Source organism: Tachysurus vachellii, chromosome 25 (assembly GCF_030014155.1).
Source record: "Tachysurus vachellii isolate PV-2020 chromosome 25, HZAU_Pvac_v1, whole genome shotgun sequence".
Classification (NCBI taxonomy): domain Eukaryota; kingdom Metazoa; phylum Chordata; class Actinopteri; order Siluriformes; family Bagridae; genus Tachysurus; species Tachysurus vachellii.
The window spans coordinates 715,001-732,035 of NC_083484.1; the positions used below are offsets into that span (position 1 = coordinate 715,001).

The 17,035-nt window shown below is 42.2% G+C and overlaps 1 protein-coding gene across 1 annotated transcript in view; it reads left to right on the top strand.

Moving 5' to 3' along the window:
• ptchd1 (patched domain containing 1) overlaps positions 1-10,972 on the top strand; it is a 12,003-nt gene extending 1,031 nt beyond the window's left edge. Inside the window, exons 1-3 of the mRNA XM_060861835.1 lie at positions 1-172; positions 1,806-2,472; positions 9,317-10,972. The exon at positions 1-172 is cut by the window's left edge and continues 1,031 nt beyond it. Coding sequence (XP_060717818.1) covers positions 1-172; positions 1,806-2,472; positions 9,317-10,968 — 2,491 coding nt within the window. The 3' untranslated portion in view covers positions 10,969-10,972. The remainder of the gene's footprint in view (positions 173-1,805; positions 2,473-9,316) is intronic.
• Positions 10,973-17,035: the final 6,063 nt, after the last annotated feature.

Consider the following 17,035-nt stretch of genomic DNA (forward strand, 5'->3'; position numbering starts at 1 on the left):
ACACAGCCTGGCGAAGATTGAGGGCAACCTGGTGGACAGCCTGTTCCCCATTAACCGCTCCAAACACACGCTCTACTCAGACCTGCAGACTCCGGGCAGGTACGGGCGGGTAATTGTGACCTCTCGCAGGGGCAGCATGCTCGAACCTCACCACGTTGACCTTGTCCTGAAGGTAAGAAGGTTTTGTCAGATGATCTGTGTGTTCCTTTGGACAACTGTCTCTCAAAGTGAGGACAGAAATCACTGAAAGTTATTGATGAGTTTTTATCAGCTACATTAATCCAAACCTAAATAACTCAAATGTGGACTTAATTGGCGAAAGTTTCAGGAATAAAAAGTTCCATAGCTCCAATAAATAGAACAAATAATGGACCTAATATTTAAATAGATGAAATATGTTCATAAAATCATAAAATAAAAACTGTAGAATGTTTTATAGTTAAAGGGACCACTAGATTAGTTAAGTTTAGTTAAGTGTTCTGGAGAATATTGGCCCTGCAGTTTGGACCTTTTTCCTGCTCTTTCCAACTCAATGTTCTTGTGACTGAAGACCTAACGGTGTGAATCACTGAAGTCTTACCTGCATTTCAAACCTGATTCATTCTGAAGATTCAAAATAAAAATCATTAACTGAAACACTAAGATTCTAAATACATTTTCTCGATCGAGGTGAATCAGTTTCAGTGTGGAATCGAGGCAGGAGGTTTGGGGTTGACTCTTTAGTTTTCTGTTCCTCGACCAGAGAATCGACTCTGTGTCTCTTTGTCTGATAAAAAAAAGTGTTTGTATTAAAGATCGTTAAAGGATGTGATTTGTATCATTGGCAACTCTTAAAAATAAAGTTGTCAAAAAAAACAAAAAAAAAGGTTTTAGGTTTCTCAATGAACCTTTCAGTAAATAATCCTTAAAATATCCACTTTGTCTCTTGGCGCCATTAAAAATTTGAAAACAAAACTCTATAGAACTTTTTTCCACCACCAAGAGCCAATAGTAATGTTCCATAGATGTTGAAGTTTCTTCAGAGAACCATCCACCGTGACCAAGAACCATTTCAGAACCTTTTAATATTTACTTACATTTGATTCAAAAAGTTTCACCACTTGTGGAACATCATGACGTAGCTTGTGATGCATTGCTTCATTTTATAAACCGACTAATCAGAAATGAACGTACTTCCCGTACACTCTGTGCACATTTTTCTCTTAATGTAAATCTTTCCATCTAATGTTGAATTTTTTGTCCTTGCCTGGTGACTAAACGTGGTTCGATTTAAACCCGTTAAGATTTCATGATCATTTTGTTTGTTTGTGGTCCCTGCGCTCTGTCCGTTTAATCGAATGAATTTTAAACAGGAAGTAAAAGTGAACGTCCTTGGAGCCGTGCCATGCTTCCCTGTTGCCTAGCAACGGCAACCCTGCAGGTCTCGACAGTTGTATGCAAACGCTTTTAGGACTTGATATAATCACACACTCTCACAGCCTCAACAACAGCAATTTCTCTGTCAGCTGTACAGCAGTCTTTTTAATTGCCTTTGTGGACATCTGGGCAGCATTATGTATGTTTCTTTGTATTCATCAGTTGGAAACACGTCTTTTACTCATACGGGCCGCCTCTAATTCCACGTTATAACGCAGGTACGGATAATCCTCGCTTCTGATTGGCTGTCAGGTGTAGATTAATTATCTCCTGTTCTCACTTCTGTTACAGCTTATATAAATATATTTGTTATGTTACTGATGTGTTTAAGTGTATGACAGAACAAAACAGTACGCTTTATGTGACTATATATATCTCTCTCTCTTTAGCTTCACAGTGCCATCACCCACATACAGGTTCCTATGCTGGGCTTCAACTATACCTTCGCTCACCTCTGCCTGCTGGACGATAGCAAGAACTGCATCGTAGATGACATCCTGCGAGTTCTGGAGGAAATGCGAACAGCACGTACCTCCAACCGGACCGTTCTGCCACTGCGCTACCCCATCACACAGCTCAAGGATGGGCGAGAGGCCTACATTGGACACCAACTTGGCGGGGTTCAGACAGTGGGCAGCGGTGGAGAAGGCGTCCGTGCAGCCCGCGCTCTCCAGCTTACGTACTACCTGCAGGTCTCCAGCGCGTTGAACGAGGTGGTGGCGGCTCGCTGGGAGCTGCTCTTTTGCCGCGAGTTGGAGAGCTTCAGCGCAGCACATCCCGAGCTGGGGGTCTACCCGTTCACCTCGTCCTCTCTGCAGAAGGACTTTCAGAGGACGAGCCGTGTATCTGAACGTCCGCTGCTCTTTAGCCTGGCTGCATGCCTCTCGCTCGCTGTGCTTTGCTCTTCTATGAGAGACTGCGTACGCACCAAACCCTGGCTGGGAATCCTGGCGCTGGTCACAGTCAGCCTCGCGACACTCACCTCCGCCGGGATCTTCAACCTCACTGGAGGGAAATACAACTCGACGTACCTCGGCATTCCTTTTATCATGCTAGGTAAAACACCTTCACTATCTCTTACCATTCTTCTGTTCTTATAATAAACGTGAATACGTAACACAACGTTTTCAAATCTGACCTTATGCACTTGGTTGAATATTTTATATTTTATTCAAATTCTAATTATGGTGATGTATTTCATGTGCTACTAATGTGAAAAGTTATTTCAGCAAAGTTGACATTAGCATAGACTAAACGTCTCTGTCTATTTAGCTTTGTTAGCTTCCTCAGCGACTTCCTGAGTGACTAATAAAACAATCTGCTTAGTGATGAGGAGAATCCAAACTGCCAAGGCACCAGGAAATCTGATGACCCACAAGTCTTTTGGAAACCCCGGAAGTAGAAGGTTATGTTTATGTTGGAGGCAAACTGCAATAGAACCAAAAACTGAAAACCTGTTTTCACCCCTTCTCCTTTCTCAGTGAACATATTCTGCATGGACTTTTTTCAAGAAAATAATATTATGATCTTCTTTTAAGGCCCAGAAATATATGACAAAAAATAGAACCCTAGTATGAATAAAAGGGTACTTATTTGTACCTTTCCGTTTATTTTTGCACCTTCACCCTGGTACCCTTATGTTGTCTAAAGCATTTGTAAAAGCAACAGGTGTAGACTTCAGCTACAAAAGGTCTACTCTTGATGGTACCAGTCGCACCCCAGCGGCATGGAAGTGTACCATCAATACTCAAAGTATCGTGAGTTCACTTTTAAAACAATACAAAACTCTTTAAATTAAATGCAGTAAAACTAACAGTGAAAGTGAACACTTGTGTTAAACAACCATCTCCACTCGTAGTTATGCTTTTGTAATCTCATTAAACATTAAAACCCAGATCAAAGAACCAGCACGGAGTTGCAGCTCACTCGCGACAGGGATGAGCGCTCCGATTTTCTTTGTACTTTATCCTTCAGGAACTCACAAAACAAATCAAAGAATATAATAAGTGAATAAAAGAGTGAGAATGTGTCGGAATTCACAAACACAGACCGACGTTCACGCTGACATCGCCTCCGTCTTTATCTCGCTCTCTCGCTCCTGCTATTGTTCTCTGTCTTTCACACATGCTGTAATTAGTGCCATGTGTCAGAGGGGGGTTTCTGGTAACTAGCGCACCCGGTGGAAATAAGACGATGGAAGAATGACAGAAAGAGAAGAAGGCTTGAGGGCGGTGAGGTTAGGAGTGCACACAGGAGGAGGGAAGTCAAGCAGAGTAACACCTCAGGCACGAAGACATGAAGGTACTGAAGGAAAAGATGCATACAGACATCTAATAGTCTTCATATTCAGCCACACATGTGCCATTAGGTCGTGGTGTTGACAAAGAAACGGCATGTGTGCTGATTTTCAAACTGATGTAGCTGCTGCAGAAGAAAAGCAAATGAGTTGATATCAAGCGATTTAAGATCAAACTCTGTGTAGTATTTCTGTAATCCACAAACAGGAGGACAGCAGACCGACAGGAGCAGTGATGGAGGAATACAAACAAAACTCTTTATTAGCTCATTGTCTGTTTTTGCTGATTTCTGAGCCAGATTTCAATTACAGGGGGGCACGGTGTCTTAGTGGTTAGCACGTTCGCCTCACACCTCCAGGGTTGGGGGTTCGATTCCCGCCTCCGCCTTGTGTGTGTGGAGTTTGCATGTTCTCCCCGTGCCTTGGGGGTTTCCTCCGGGTACTCCGGTTTCCTCCCCCGGTCCAAAGACATGCATGGTAGGTTGATTGGCATCTCTGGAAGATTGTCCGTAGCGTGTGAGTGAATGAGAGTGTGTGTGTGCCCTGCGATGGGTTGGCACTCCGTCCAGGGTGTATCCTGCCTTGATGCCCGATGACGCCTGAGACCCGAGGTAGTTCGGATAAGTGGTAGAAAATGAGTGAATGAATGAAATATCTAGCTATGTGAGTGTGTTCCCTGCTCTTGCTCTCTCTTATTTACTGCACGAACAATTAAAGGTACACTTATAAAGTCAAAAACAGATGTGGACTCCTGACACTAACATCCACATGTGGTTCTCTCCCACTGTTGGAATCATTAGTCAATTAGACTAAACCCCAGTGAACACCACTTGATTCTTCTCGACATCCTAACATCGGTGTCCGATCTCACTGACGCTCTTGTATGAAACTCCACAAATCCCCAAAGCCACAATCCAACATCTAGTGTAAAACCTTCCAGAAGAGAAGAGTGGAGCTGATTATTACATACAGTACAACACAGGAGATGTTCATCTCACCCTGAGGGTGTGACGGTCAGGGGTGCACAAACCTTTGCATGTACAGAGTATTAAGAGAAAATAAAGATGGTGAGCAGCTTCATAAGCTTGTTTGTTTACCTTCATTAATCTGTATTAATGCGCTTATCTGTCTAACTAGCTCATGGTAGCTCACAATTACGTTATATTGCATGACATTAGCCACTTTTTTTATTCTAATTAAACCCAGACCCAGGAGATTTATTTAGCCAGAAGGCTCGCTAATACATTTATGGTTTCTCTGAAAAATATGTTCAGGAGAAACTCTCTGAGGTCAGTTCATTCTTCCATCTGTGCTCGAGTGGGAAAATAGAAACATGGGACATGATAATTACAGCGTTACAGACGTCTTCCAGCACAATGAGCCCTTATCTCTGAGCTCCACCAGAATAAAAATCTAATTCTATTACAGAGACATCAGCCCTTGAATGGGTTCATTCGATAATCCTCCGACAATAATGGAACAACCGACAGAGGAGTTATGACGGGTCGTAATTGCTGGGATTAATATTATTTTATTGGGAGGAAGCGGCGATCATGTGCAGTCTAATGCGCTGGGAAACACCAGAGTGCTACTACAGATGCATGTTATGAGTTTTGTGATGCTCGTGATGTGCAGTAGGAACAGATTCTCGTAATATTATCGCTATGTTTCTTTAAACTGTGGGTTGAGGGACTGGAGAAAGTGTAGAAGATTTTCTCAGAGGAATCAAAAAGGTCACGAAAAGGAAAAAGAGAGAGATCTTTTGAAAGGCATATAAGGAGAGAGAGAGAGAGAGAGAGAGAGAGAGAGAGAGTAGTGAGTTTTTTTATGACAGCAGGTTTTTATTGATGCGCTCATTCTAATATGTTTCTATTCTCTGATCGTTTCTATAGCAACAGCTTGTTCACAAGGCTGTGTTCGGATTAAACGTCAGGGATTTTGGTCCGTGACATTTTCTTTAAGGTTTACTGAGGGGGTCTCTAGTATTAGGACTTCTGCTGTTTACACAGTAGATAATAATTCAATCTTGTAATCGCTGTTAAACTGTTATGGTATAAAACACTTGGGGACATGCTGTTAGAGGAAAATAATCAACTTCAGGATTAATAGGAGTTATTCTAGAGCTTATTGCTCTGTCATTCTGTGTTTTACTATAACAGGAAGACACACAGTAAATTATTCCTCGAATATCAACCCATCTGGAGCTCACCCAATGATGCTGAGTCATCCTCGTCCTCGTCCATTTCCCTCCTCTCTCCCTCTTCCCTGAGTTTTTCTCCTTAGCCTGTAACAGATCAGTCCTACCTGTGAGTCATTTACGAGTAAGGACTCGTATCTTTGATTAGTTTTGGAGAAGATCCTGGTACAGCTGAGTCTGCTGTCTCCTGAATCGAGTGAAGTGAAGTGGCCGTTAAAACTGTTCTCAGGTCAGAAGGTTAAGGGAATCACCGTCAGGGCTGATGAGTCACTGGCGCCGTGGCAACCTTGGAGGTGAGAGCCATCTGCCCCAACCGTGCACTCAGCCCGAAAATAGAAAGAAAGCAAGAAAGAAAGAAAGAAAGAAAGAGAGAAAGAAAGAAAGAAAGAAAGAAAGAAAATGTATTGCGTTGTGTTGTGTTGTGTGTACATGAATGACCCAGTGATTAAAAAAAGCTTGTTAAATGTTAAAATGTCACTGTGAGCTGTTGAAACGTCCATCATACGTGACATGCGAGGGCTATGTTATAGCACGTGGAAGCTTCTAAAAGTAGACTGACCCAGTTACTCCAGCATCTCTGACTTATGCAGAGTCCCTGAGCAAAGCTCTTACCCAGAGTAGTGTGAATGAGATCTCTCCTCACAGCACCTCAATTATACATAAGTGACTGGTCTATGAGAAAGACTGAGAAAGATTTAGCTAGCATGTTTGTGAAAGTCTGCTGCAGATTTGTGATTTCTGTAACGTTATGATGACTCTTTAGGTTTAGGGAGTTTTTCAGGCATCTCTTACGTATCTACGTAACGCTTCTCGTAATCGTAATCGCAGTCGTCGTTCACACCAACGAGAGACAGGACAACGTTCTTTTTTTTTTTGAGAACTTTCATCATATCTACGGTGGCCGGGACGTGCTAAACAAATTAACAAATCCGAAAACACATTAACAAGTCAGACAACCCGGAAGAGGTTGGTATAGTTTGTGAATGGAAACTTACCATCATTGGACGCGACACCTTTCATTCACCTGTATATCTTTAATGACAGGTGTCTTGTCCAATGATCGGTAAGTTTCCATTCACAAACTATACCTACTGCTTCCGGGTTGTCTGAATCGGTGCACGAAACACATTAACAAATCAGAAAACACAAGGACATTTCAGACAACCTGGAAGCGGTTGGTATAGTTTGTGATTGGACAAGACACCTGTCACTCAAGGTATACATGAAGTTCAACAGTCTGCCGCAGGGAAAAGTTGGAATGGATGGATGGAATGGATTACTGTGGATTAATTCTGTTATTTTCTTATATTTAAACGGAGAACTTTACACATTACACATAAGATTCCATACCTGTATATCTTGAGTGACAGGTGTCTTGTCCAATGATCGGTAAGTTTCCATTCAAAAACGATACACTACCGTTTCTGGGTTGTCTGACTTGTCGTTGTGTTTTGGGATTTGTTAATGTGTTTTCGGATTTGTTAATTTGTTTTGCACTTCTCAGCCACCGTACATATCCCATCATATACATCCTCTCATTATAATATCAGTAGAGACATTATTGGAAAAAGAAGCTTGGAAGGAATTAGCATGAATCGTTGAAGTGTATAGCTAATAAAGTTAGCTAGCTGCTTTGCTAATCTGAGAAGGACATTGAGCATGTAGTATGTAACAGATTTTCACCCTAGTGAGTGTGTTCTGATTTGATTTCTGCACTAGTTACCTGCACAGGCCACACCCACAAGCAACACAAGCCACTTGTCACTTGCTAGTATGAACCAAGTGTCTGAGTTTCTCTCAATCATCTTAAACTCCAAAATGTCTGAAGATAAATATGTGGCTTTTTCAATGTCAGGTTGGGAAATGAGTGAAATGTGAGCGGTTTGGGGTGAAGATCAAAGGTTGATTCATAGCCAGAGATTCTGGTTTGGTTGTAAATATAAAATTGTCATGTTTGAGTATAAGGACAAGAGTTCAGCATGCTAGGAAAAAAGAGCAGGAACGCAACCTTCTAACCTTCTGTTCTTTCCTGTATCCTTCTCGAATCGGTTCATCATAAAATCAGTGCATCCCTTCACTCTCTGTACCTGCTGAATCTAATCAAATCTGACAGGAACGCCTCAGGCAAATTTTAGACTGTTATTTTTGGATCATTCAAGAATTCTGACAGTGCTACAGGGTGAAAAAGCAAAGGAGGATTGATCTGGGAACAGACGTGTGTACCAGTTAAACTAGAAGGTTCACTGGCATTTATATTGGTGTTAAAGTTATACTCCACATATTAAATGTGTTTATACTGAAATATCTGCCATGTGTTTGTCATGTAAGGGGGACACGGTGTCTTAGTAGTTAGCACGTTCGCCTCACACCTCCAGGGTTGGGGGTTCGATTCCCGCCTCCACCTTGTGTGTGTGGAGTTTGCATGTTCTCCCCGTGCCTCGGGGGTTTCCTCCGGGTACTCCGGTTTCCTCCCCCGATCCAAAGACATGCATGGTAGGTTGATTGGCATCTCTGGAAAATTGTCCGTAGTGTGTGAGTGAATGAGAGTGTGTGTGTGCCCTGCGATGGGTTGGCACTCCGTCCAGGGTGTATCCTGCCTTGATGCCCGATGACACCTGAGATAGGCACAGGCTCCCCGTGACCCGAGGTAGTTCAGATAAGCGGTAGAAGATGAATGAGTGAATGAGTGTTTGTCATGTTAATGAGTAATCCAGTGTAGACGTAGTGAAGACGTTGAAGCAAAGCGTGGAGTCAAAGTCCCAGAAGCTACAGTATATGAAACAGTTGCACTGTGTTGCCTTAGAGATGTAGCTCGGCTTCTTAGCAAAGATCGAGATGAAGTTGTCGGAGGTTTTCTGATTGAAGCTTTGGAAGCTCTTTGAGCAGGTGTGCAGGTGAGGAGGTGAGATCCCTGGACAGATTAAAGGATTAAAACACCACTGATTCGTTCTCTTTAAGCAGAGATGAAGCGAGGGCAACATCCCTCTACACCACTGCCACAGTGGCAGCGCTGGAAATGTAGAAATCCTTTAACCAAGTTAAAAATAGACTGTTTAAAACGATCATGCTATAAAATGATGAATTACGTTTCAAAATAATGATTGGCTGCTATATTTTTCTGTAATGAACATTATGAGTAATTCAACAGGTGGGGGAAAAAGATCGAATAAAAGCGCAACATCCATTTGTCTCTGATGTTTTAGTGCCATCTTGTCAGGCTTTTAGTCAATTATTTATGCGGCTCCTTTCCCAGCAGACTCTTCTGTCACTTTAGGTGAAAGGTGCACCATCATGCAATGATTATGTCGGACAATTCAAGATTTAAATAGCTCTGAAATATCTCTCTCTCTCCCCCTCTCTCTCTCTCTTTCTCTCTCTCTCTCTCTGTCTCTCTCTATCTCCTTAAGGTCATGGCTTGTTTGGCATGTTTGAGATGCTGTCTTCGTGGCGACGGACCCGTGAGGACCAGCATGTAAAAGAGCGAGTGGCTGCTGTATTCTCTGACTGCATGCTTCCGTTCACAGCCAGCACCGCCCTTCACCTGGTCACCTTTGGCATCGGCGCCAGCCCCTTCACCAACATCGAGGCTGTGCGCCTCTTCTGCCACATTGCCTGCATTTCCATCCTCTTTAACTACCTCTACATCCTCACCTTCTATGGGTCCAACCTGGTTTTTGCAGGTTACCTTGAAAACAACTATCGCCACAGCCTATTCTGCAGGCGAGTCCCCAAGCCTGATTTACTGCAGCAAAAGCCAGCGTGGTATCGCTTCCTGATGTACACGCATTACAACGAGGAAGCGTCTGAACCTGCTGACCTTCATGTCTATGAGAACCATCTCCTGGTGGCCTTCATGAAGCGCTACTATTGTGACTGGATCACCAACACTTATGTCAAACCCTTTGTAGTGCTTTTTTATTTAGTATACATCTCCTTTGCGTTGATGGGCTACTTACAGGTGAGCGAAGGCTCAGATCTCAGTAATGTTGTCGCAACAGAGACCAGCACCATTGCCTACACCCGGGCACAACAGCGATACTTCAGCAGTTACAGCCCTGTAATTGGCTTCTACATCTATGAATCTATCGAGTACTGGAACACCAGTGTGCAGGAGGACCTCCTCGAGTACACCAAAGGGTTTGAGCGGATCTCCTGGTTCGAGAGTTACCTAAACTACCTGCATGGTCTGAACATCACGACCAGCCTTTCGCGCAGGAACTTCACCGATTACCTTCGTTCAGGATTCCTCCGCCAGCCCCGCTACCTCCATTTTTCAGATGACATCATATTTGCCAAGCGGGCTGATGGAGAGTTTGACGTAGTGGCTTCCCGGATGTTCCTGGCGGCCAAGACGACAGAGAACAAGCGAGAGGAGATGTCTATTTTGTTAGACACACTGCGCAAACTCTCGCTGACCTCCAGGGTGAAGTTCATAATCTTCAACCCTTCTTTTGTGTACATGGACCGTTATGCATCATCAGTGGGTGCGCCATTGAAGAACTCGTGCATTGCTGCTTTGTTCTTGCTCTTTTTTTCTAGCTTCCTGGCTACAGACCCTTTGGTGAACGCCTGGATAACTGTGACGGTGGCCTCTGTGGAATTTGGTGTGGTGGGATTTATGACCCTGTGGCAAGTGGAGTTAGACTGTGTGTCGGTGCTGTGCCTCATTTATGGGGTGAACTATGCCGTGGACTCGAGTGTGCCTCTAGTGTCAGCCTTTGCTCTGGGACGGGAATCGACACGTACGCGATGGGTGAAGGTGTCACTGGAGCGGCACGGGGTCCCTGCCCTGCAGAGCTACATGTGTTATGGTGCGGCGTTGTTGCCTTTAGCGGCGGTTCCGTCCAACCTTACTCACACACTATTCAGGTGTTTTTTCCTCACTGCCCTCATCACTGCTTTCCACTGCCTTGCTATCCTTCCAGTCCTTCTGACATTCTTGCCTCCATCCAAGAAAAAGCGAAGGGAAAGGAAAAACATGGCTGAGCACCGAGAAGAGATCGAATGCGTCGAGATGGCAGACAGCACCCGAGTGGTCGATCAGATTACCACCGTCTGAACAAAATGACGGAATCTGACCAAGAACAACGGCAGGGTTTGGGCTCACAGGGTCCATAAAATCTTGGAATGTCACAGAGGCAGATCGAATCTGAGCAAAAGAATTTGAGCCCCTTTGTTGGAACTAGGCTTTGTTGTCATGGTAAAAAGTGCTAGAAAGGTCTCGCCATTAACACGAGGCTTGGTTGTCATAGTGAAAGCCCTGCGAAGGTTGTGCTGCACATCTTCCGTCCCTGAGTCGATGGTGAGAGATGGTCTTTGTTCTGTGATCTGAATGAGCCAAATTTTTGGCCAGCTGCAGATAATTACAGAGCAGCTCCTAGACGAGCAGCTGAATTCTCTCAACAAGGTTTCGCCTTAATGCAGTTCAGACGCACTTACATGCTATACAAAACATTTCCTCATTACTGTGATATTAAAATATAAAAATAACAAATAGAACACAGCCGCTCTTATATACAGGTGGTCAGAGGCCTCATGGCTAAATCAATGCTAAGGCAGCCATATTAGTTTTTTAATAGCCATGTCCTTTGTTAGCCATATAAAGTCAATCTCTAGCTAATTTGTCATTTCAAGGTTTGATCCTGAATTGTTTTCATTTGTAAGAACACATGATCTCTGGTGGAGAGAGATGCTGCATTGCTTCCATGGTAACCCCTCACCACGACTGTCACAATTTAGCGTTAGATTACACTGTAAATACATGTTTTCATTCCCCCTTTGAGTATTCAGCCAGTTCCTAATAGCCCCTAATGGGAATCGATGGCTGATTAAGTTATGCACGTGTGCAGGTTGTAAATAACCTACAAATGATTCCATCCCAGAGTTCCTGGAGTGTGTTTTATTTATTTTTTTTGTTCCTTGAAAATCACACTGTCACACACAATGTTCCTCATCAATATGTATGAGCCAGAATCACTCTCTTTGTGTCCTTGTTCTCTCAGTATGAGATGCACAAAGGAGGGAGAGGATAAGGGTAGAGAGAGAAAGATACACACACACACACACACACACACACACACATTAACACACACACACATTAACACATACACACACACACACACACACACATTAACACACACACACACACATTAACACACACACACACACATTAACACACACAAACACACACACGAACACACACACACACTCACACACACACACACATTAACACACACACACACACACACATTAACACACACACACACACACATTAACACACACAAACACACACACACACATACACACACACAAACACACACACACATACACACACATTAACACACACACACATTAACACACACACACACAAACACACACACATACACACACACGCACACACACACACACACACAAACACACACACATACACAGTGAGAAAAACAGAATGGAGAAGTGTAGAGACAGAAGGAAACATCAAATGAGTTTGATTGCAGGAATCACTCTCTTTGTGTCTTTGTTCTCTCAGTATGAGATGTACAAAGGAGGGAGAGGATAAGGGTAGAGAGAGAAAGATACACACACACACATTAACACACACACACACACACACATTAACACACACACACACACATTAACACATACACACAAACACACACACACACACACACACACACACACACTCACACACACACACACATTAACACACACACACACACTCACACACACACACATTAACACACACACACACACACATTAACACACACACACACACACATTAACACACACAAACACACACACTCACACACATACACACACACACACACACATACACACACATTAACACACACACACACATTAACACACACACACACACACAAACACACACACAAACACACATACACACACACGCACACACACACACACTCACACACAAACACACACATACACAGTGAGAAAAACAGAATGGAGAAGTGTAGAGACAGAAGGAAACATCAAATGAGTTTGATGGCAGGAATTATTATTTTTTTTATATAATAACGAAATAAAATCTCCATTTTATCTCATGCAAGATACAATACTGAATTCTGGATTCTGATTGGTCAGAATGTGTTGATTAATTTTCAGTAGTACTCATACATTACATTACTGTTTCTGTAGTAACAGCTCATTCACAGGGACTTCGTACAGCAGACAACCACACAATCAGATGTACAACAGTCTGTTATCATTGATATGATAAGAATTTCTTTGAGATGTTTATGTATGGTGTGATGAAGGAGTCTCTAGTGTCAGCGCTGTGTACCAGTCAGTTGTAAAGCCGGAAACTTTTTCCCACATCTTTTATGTTTACGGTTTCTCAGTAACACGACAGGCTGAAGTTTGTTTCCGTCGTCTTATCTCGCTGATAGAGTAAAGAGAGGCTGGAGAAGGTTTGACCATTTAGAGCTGAGAGAACTACAGTACAGTGAGAACTTGTTTCATAGATGTTCCATGACACTAAAATGGACAACAAATGGATAATAAAGTATATTCAACCGTTAGAGAGATAACTTGTTATTTTATCATATCAGCAAGCTGCAGTTGATAGATGAGATTTTACTAGAACATCGTGGAGGCCCAGTCTGTAGTGTTGGCTCCTCTGGCAGGTCACCAACTGCTCTTTTCTTCTTATTCACACCATCACTGGAACACATCACTGAGGAAATGCTGTGAAAAACTGAAAGATATGATGATGCCGTTCTTCCACCTGCTTCTCGCAGTTCTGAGCTCTGGCACCATCTGCTTTACTGTTAATACACGTACTTCATTACTAAACATCTCCTCTACCGTATAGTACCTCATATCTCTCCTTACATGTTTGTTACATAGTCGGGTGAAAGCATTTTAATTGCCTTATCGGTCCTCTTCTAGGTCAGATTGTATCATCAGAGTTAATCTGCTCTAGACTTCATCCCAAAACTTCATCCCGGTTGAACCATTTTTTCTCTTTGGGTAGAAATGAAGCAGGAAGACGTCACTCTGTATCCAACGATCTAAATTTATTTCATTCTGTCCCGCTATAAAGAAACTTGAAAACTTGTCACCCTTTAACAGATAATCCTGTTTTTTGTTGTAATATTTATTTTATAAATGAATAATTTTTTTCACCTCTGTGTTGCCTCTTATCTAAATGACTGTACATACACACTCTGTTTGTCAGTGCAGCCTCTGATTTTAGCTGCTTTATTTAATAATATAATACACATCCTTCGTAATGTTCCTTCATCTGATTCCTGAACAGTTTTGAAGTACAAACTCGCTGGATTTGGGGCAGAAATGTGAAATCTTGAGAAACCCTGAGGTAGAAAACACACTTACGCTTGAATAATTCATCACACTGAACACACTCTTGATTGGTTTTTAGTTGTTTTTGCTTTAAATAAAATGACTGAACTTGATATGCACATAGAGAACAGACAGGAATTTACCCAATGGAAAAGATTTGTTGGTTTTGTATCTATTTGTATAAAATTCAACTAATAAAGCAAACTAGAACATGGAAGTGTTTAGTAGTGTTATTTTTGAGTTTGTGTGTGTTCAACATCAGTGCACACTGCCATCATGTGGAGAACAGAAGCATCACATGGTTCAAATGCACATTATTGTTCTTATGGCAGGGGGCACGGTGGCTTAGTGGTTAGCACGTTGGTCTCACACCTCCAGGGTTGGGGGTTCGATTCCCGCCTCCACCTTGTGTGTGTGGCGTTTGCATGTTCTCCCCGTGCCTTGGGGGTTTCCTCCGGGTACTCCGGTTTCCTCCCCGGTCCAAAGACATGCACGGTAGGTTCATTGGCATCTCTGGAAAATTGTCTGTAGTGTGTGAGTGAATGAGGGTGTGTGTGTGTGTGTGCGATGTGATGGGTTGGCACTCCGTCCAGGGTGTATCCTGCCTTGATGCCCGATGATGCCTGAGATAGGCACAGGCTCCCCGTGACCCGAGGTAGTTCGGATAAGTGGTAGAAGATGAATGAATGAGTGAGTGAGTGAGTGAGTGAGTGTTCTTATGGCATTCATGAATCCTGGCTGTGTCTAAAGCGTTCTACACTAACAGAATATCTGTTATTATGACTTTAACCTCACGGCTGCTTCACGTCTCTTTTATTGTAATCTTCCTTTGATTCACTTTTTCACTGAATCCCTTATAGACATTGTCTTTAAATAAAATAACCGTGTACAATGAGCAAAACAGACATTTACAAGCCTAAAACTTTTCTCTCGGAGTCTGTTAACAAATTAACATACACAATAAAAAAAAAATAAATAAAAAAATAAAAGTGTCGAGCGAGCGGCTGCTGTATTCTCCGACTGCATGCATTTGATTAAGGAGTTAAGACGAGGCACAGAAGACATCCAAACATACATTACATTTACAGCATTTAGCAGACGCCCTTATCCAGAGCGACTTCCATTGTTTATCTCATTTTTGTACAACTGAGCAATTGAGGGTTAAGGGCCTTGCTCAGGGGCCCAGCACTGGCAGCTTGGTGGACGTAGGAATCGAACTCACAACCTTCCGATTGGTAGTCCAACACCTTAACCACTAGGCTACAGTACCACATCCAAATGCATTTGAAACACATAACAGATAGAAAGAACACATACAGCTCCTGGAGATTCTGTTCATTCATTTTCAATAAACGATTCCTTAAATAAAAGTGTAGTTTTAAATAAAACTAAATGAATAAAAGTTTGAGCTGAAACGATGTACGTGTAAGAACGAGCGCATCGATAGCGCCACAATTATCGCAGCGTTCCTCTAGAGAATTAAATAAGATCATCTGACTAACCAGAAGACCAGGAACTAGCTCAGAAAAAAAATGAATTAGTCTTTAACCATTTCCAGGTGAAGGTGGAGTCGTGAATGATTCATGGGACAGTTCAGTTGTTACTGGGTGGATGAGAATGTAATTAAACTGTATTTTGATACCTGATGCAAAAAAAATGTATTCTGAAAGTCCAGTACACACCCTGACTAAATAAATGAAGTGTGTGTGACCGAGGAAACGAATAAATACCGGGTGTATTTTCAGAACCTTTGTTTAGAGTTGATGCAATGTAAGTGCTTTAATGTGGATTTCACTGATATTAGTTTGTGTTTGTTGCATTCAACTGAAACATCAGAAACATTTTGAACTGCAAAGACATGTAAAGTATTTAACTGGAGGTTTTGTGATGGTTTTATACTTTGTTTGACCACTGACATCTTCACATTTACCCCCTGTCTTGGTGAAACACACAATCTCATCAGAGACTCGTAAGAAAATAGAACGATATTCTGAAAGACATAATATAGTGGTATAGAAAGAGAAACAGGAAGTGGTGCATTGCAGTAAACACACTAAATAAACTCAGAGATGCTAAACCGGTCCGCACGCCTCCACACCAGCTCACATGTAGCAGGTACATCAAATACATCTAAACACTGTGTTCTCTGGATCTATTACTGCTTCAGTCAACGTGCTAAACATCTCTGCTTTTATTCACAGGTTTTATGGATCACACTCTTTTATACACAGGTTACATCATAGCTCTGTGTTCTTGCCCTTGGGGCAGATTTCATGCTATAAATCTTTGAGTTGTCCTCATTCCAGCCTGATCCCCTTACACAAAGATTCAATGCCAGAACAAAGCTCAAAGATTCATATGCGTCTTCATAATCCTCACAAACAAAGACGGGGCTAAATTTCTGCCCTCCATGGCACAGACATCCCGGAAAACCTCGGATCCTGATCCTGGTCCTGATCCTGGTCCTGATCTGAAAGGCTTGGAAGCAGGATCATCTGCTGCATGAGCTCCTTAATGGTATTAAATCTACCCCAGTAACACCAAAATCTCTCTTCACCATAGTGATGATTAGCACAACAGGTGTCTGGGCTTTAGGTAAGACTAAAGATAAAGCTGCGTTAATGAAAGGTTTAATAAATACTGAGGAAAAATAATGAAATAAAAAAGTAATACATAATACATGTAACAGTAAATGGTTTAAACCTGTTACATTTAAAAATATTTAAAAATAAATGCAAAGAAAACTAAATTGGTTTTACATAATTTTTATTATTATTATTATTATTATTGTTGTTGCTTCT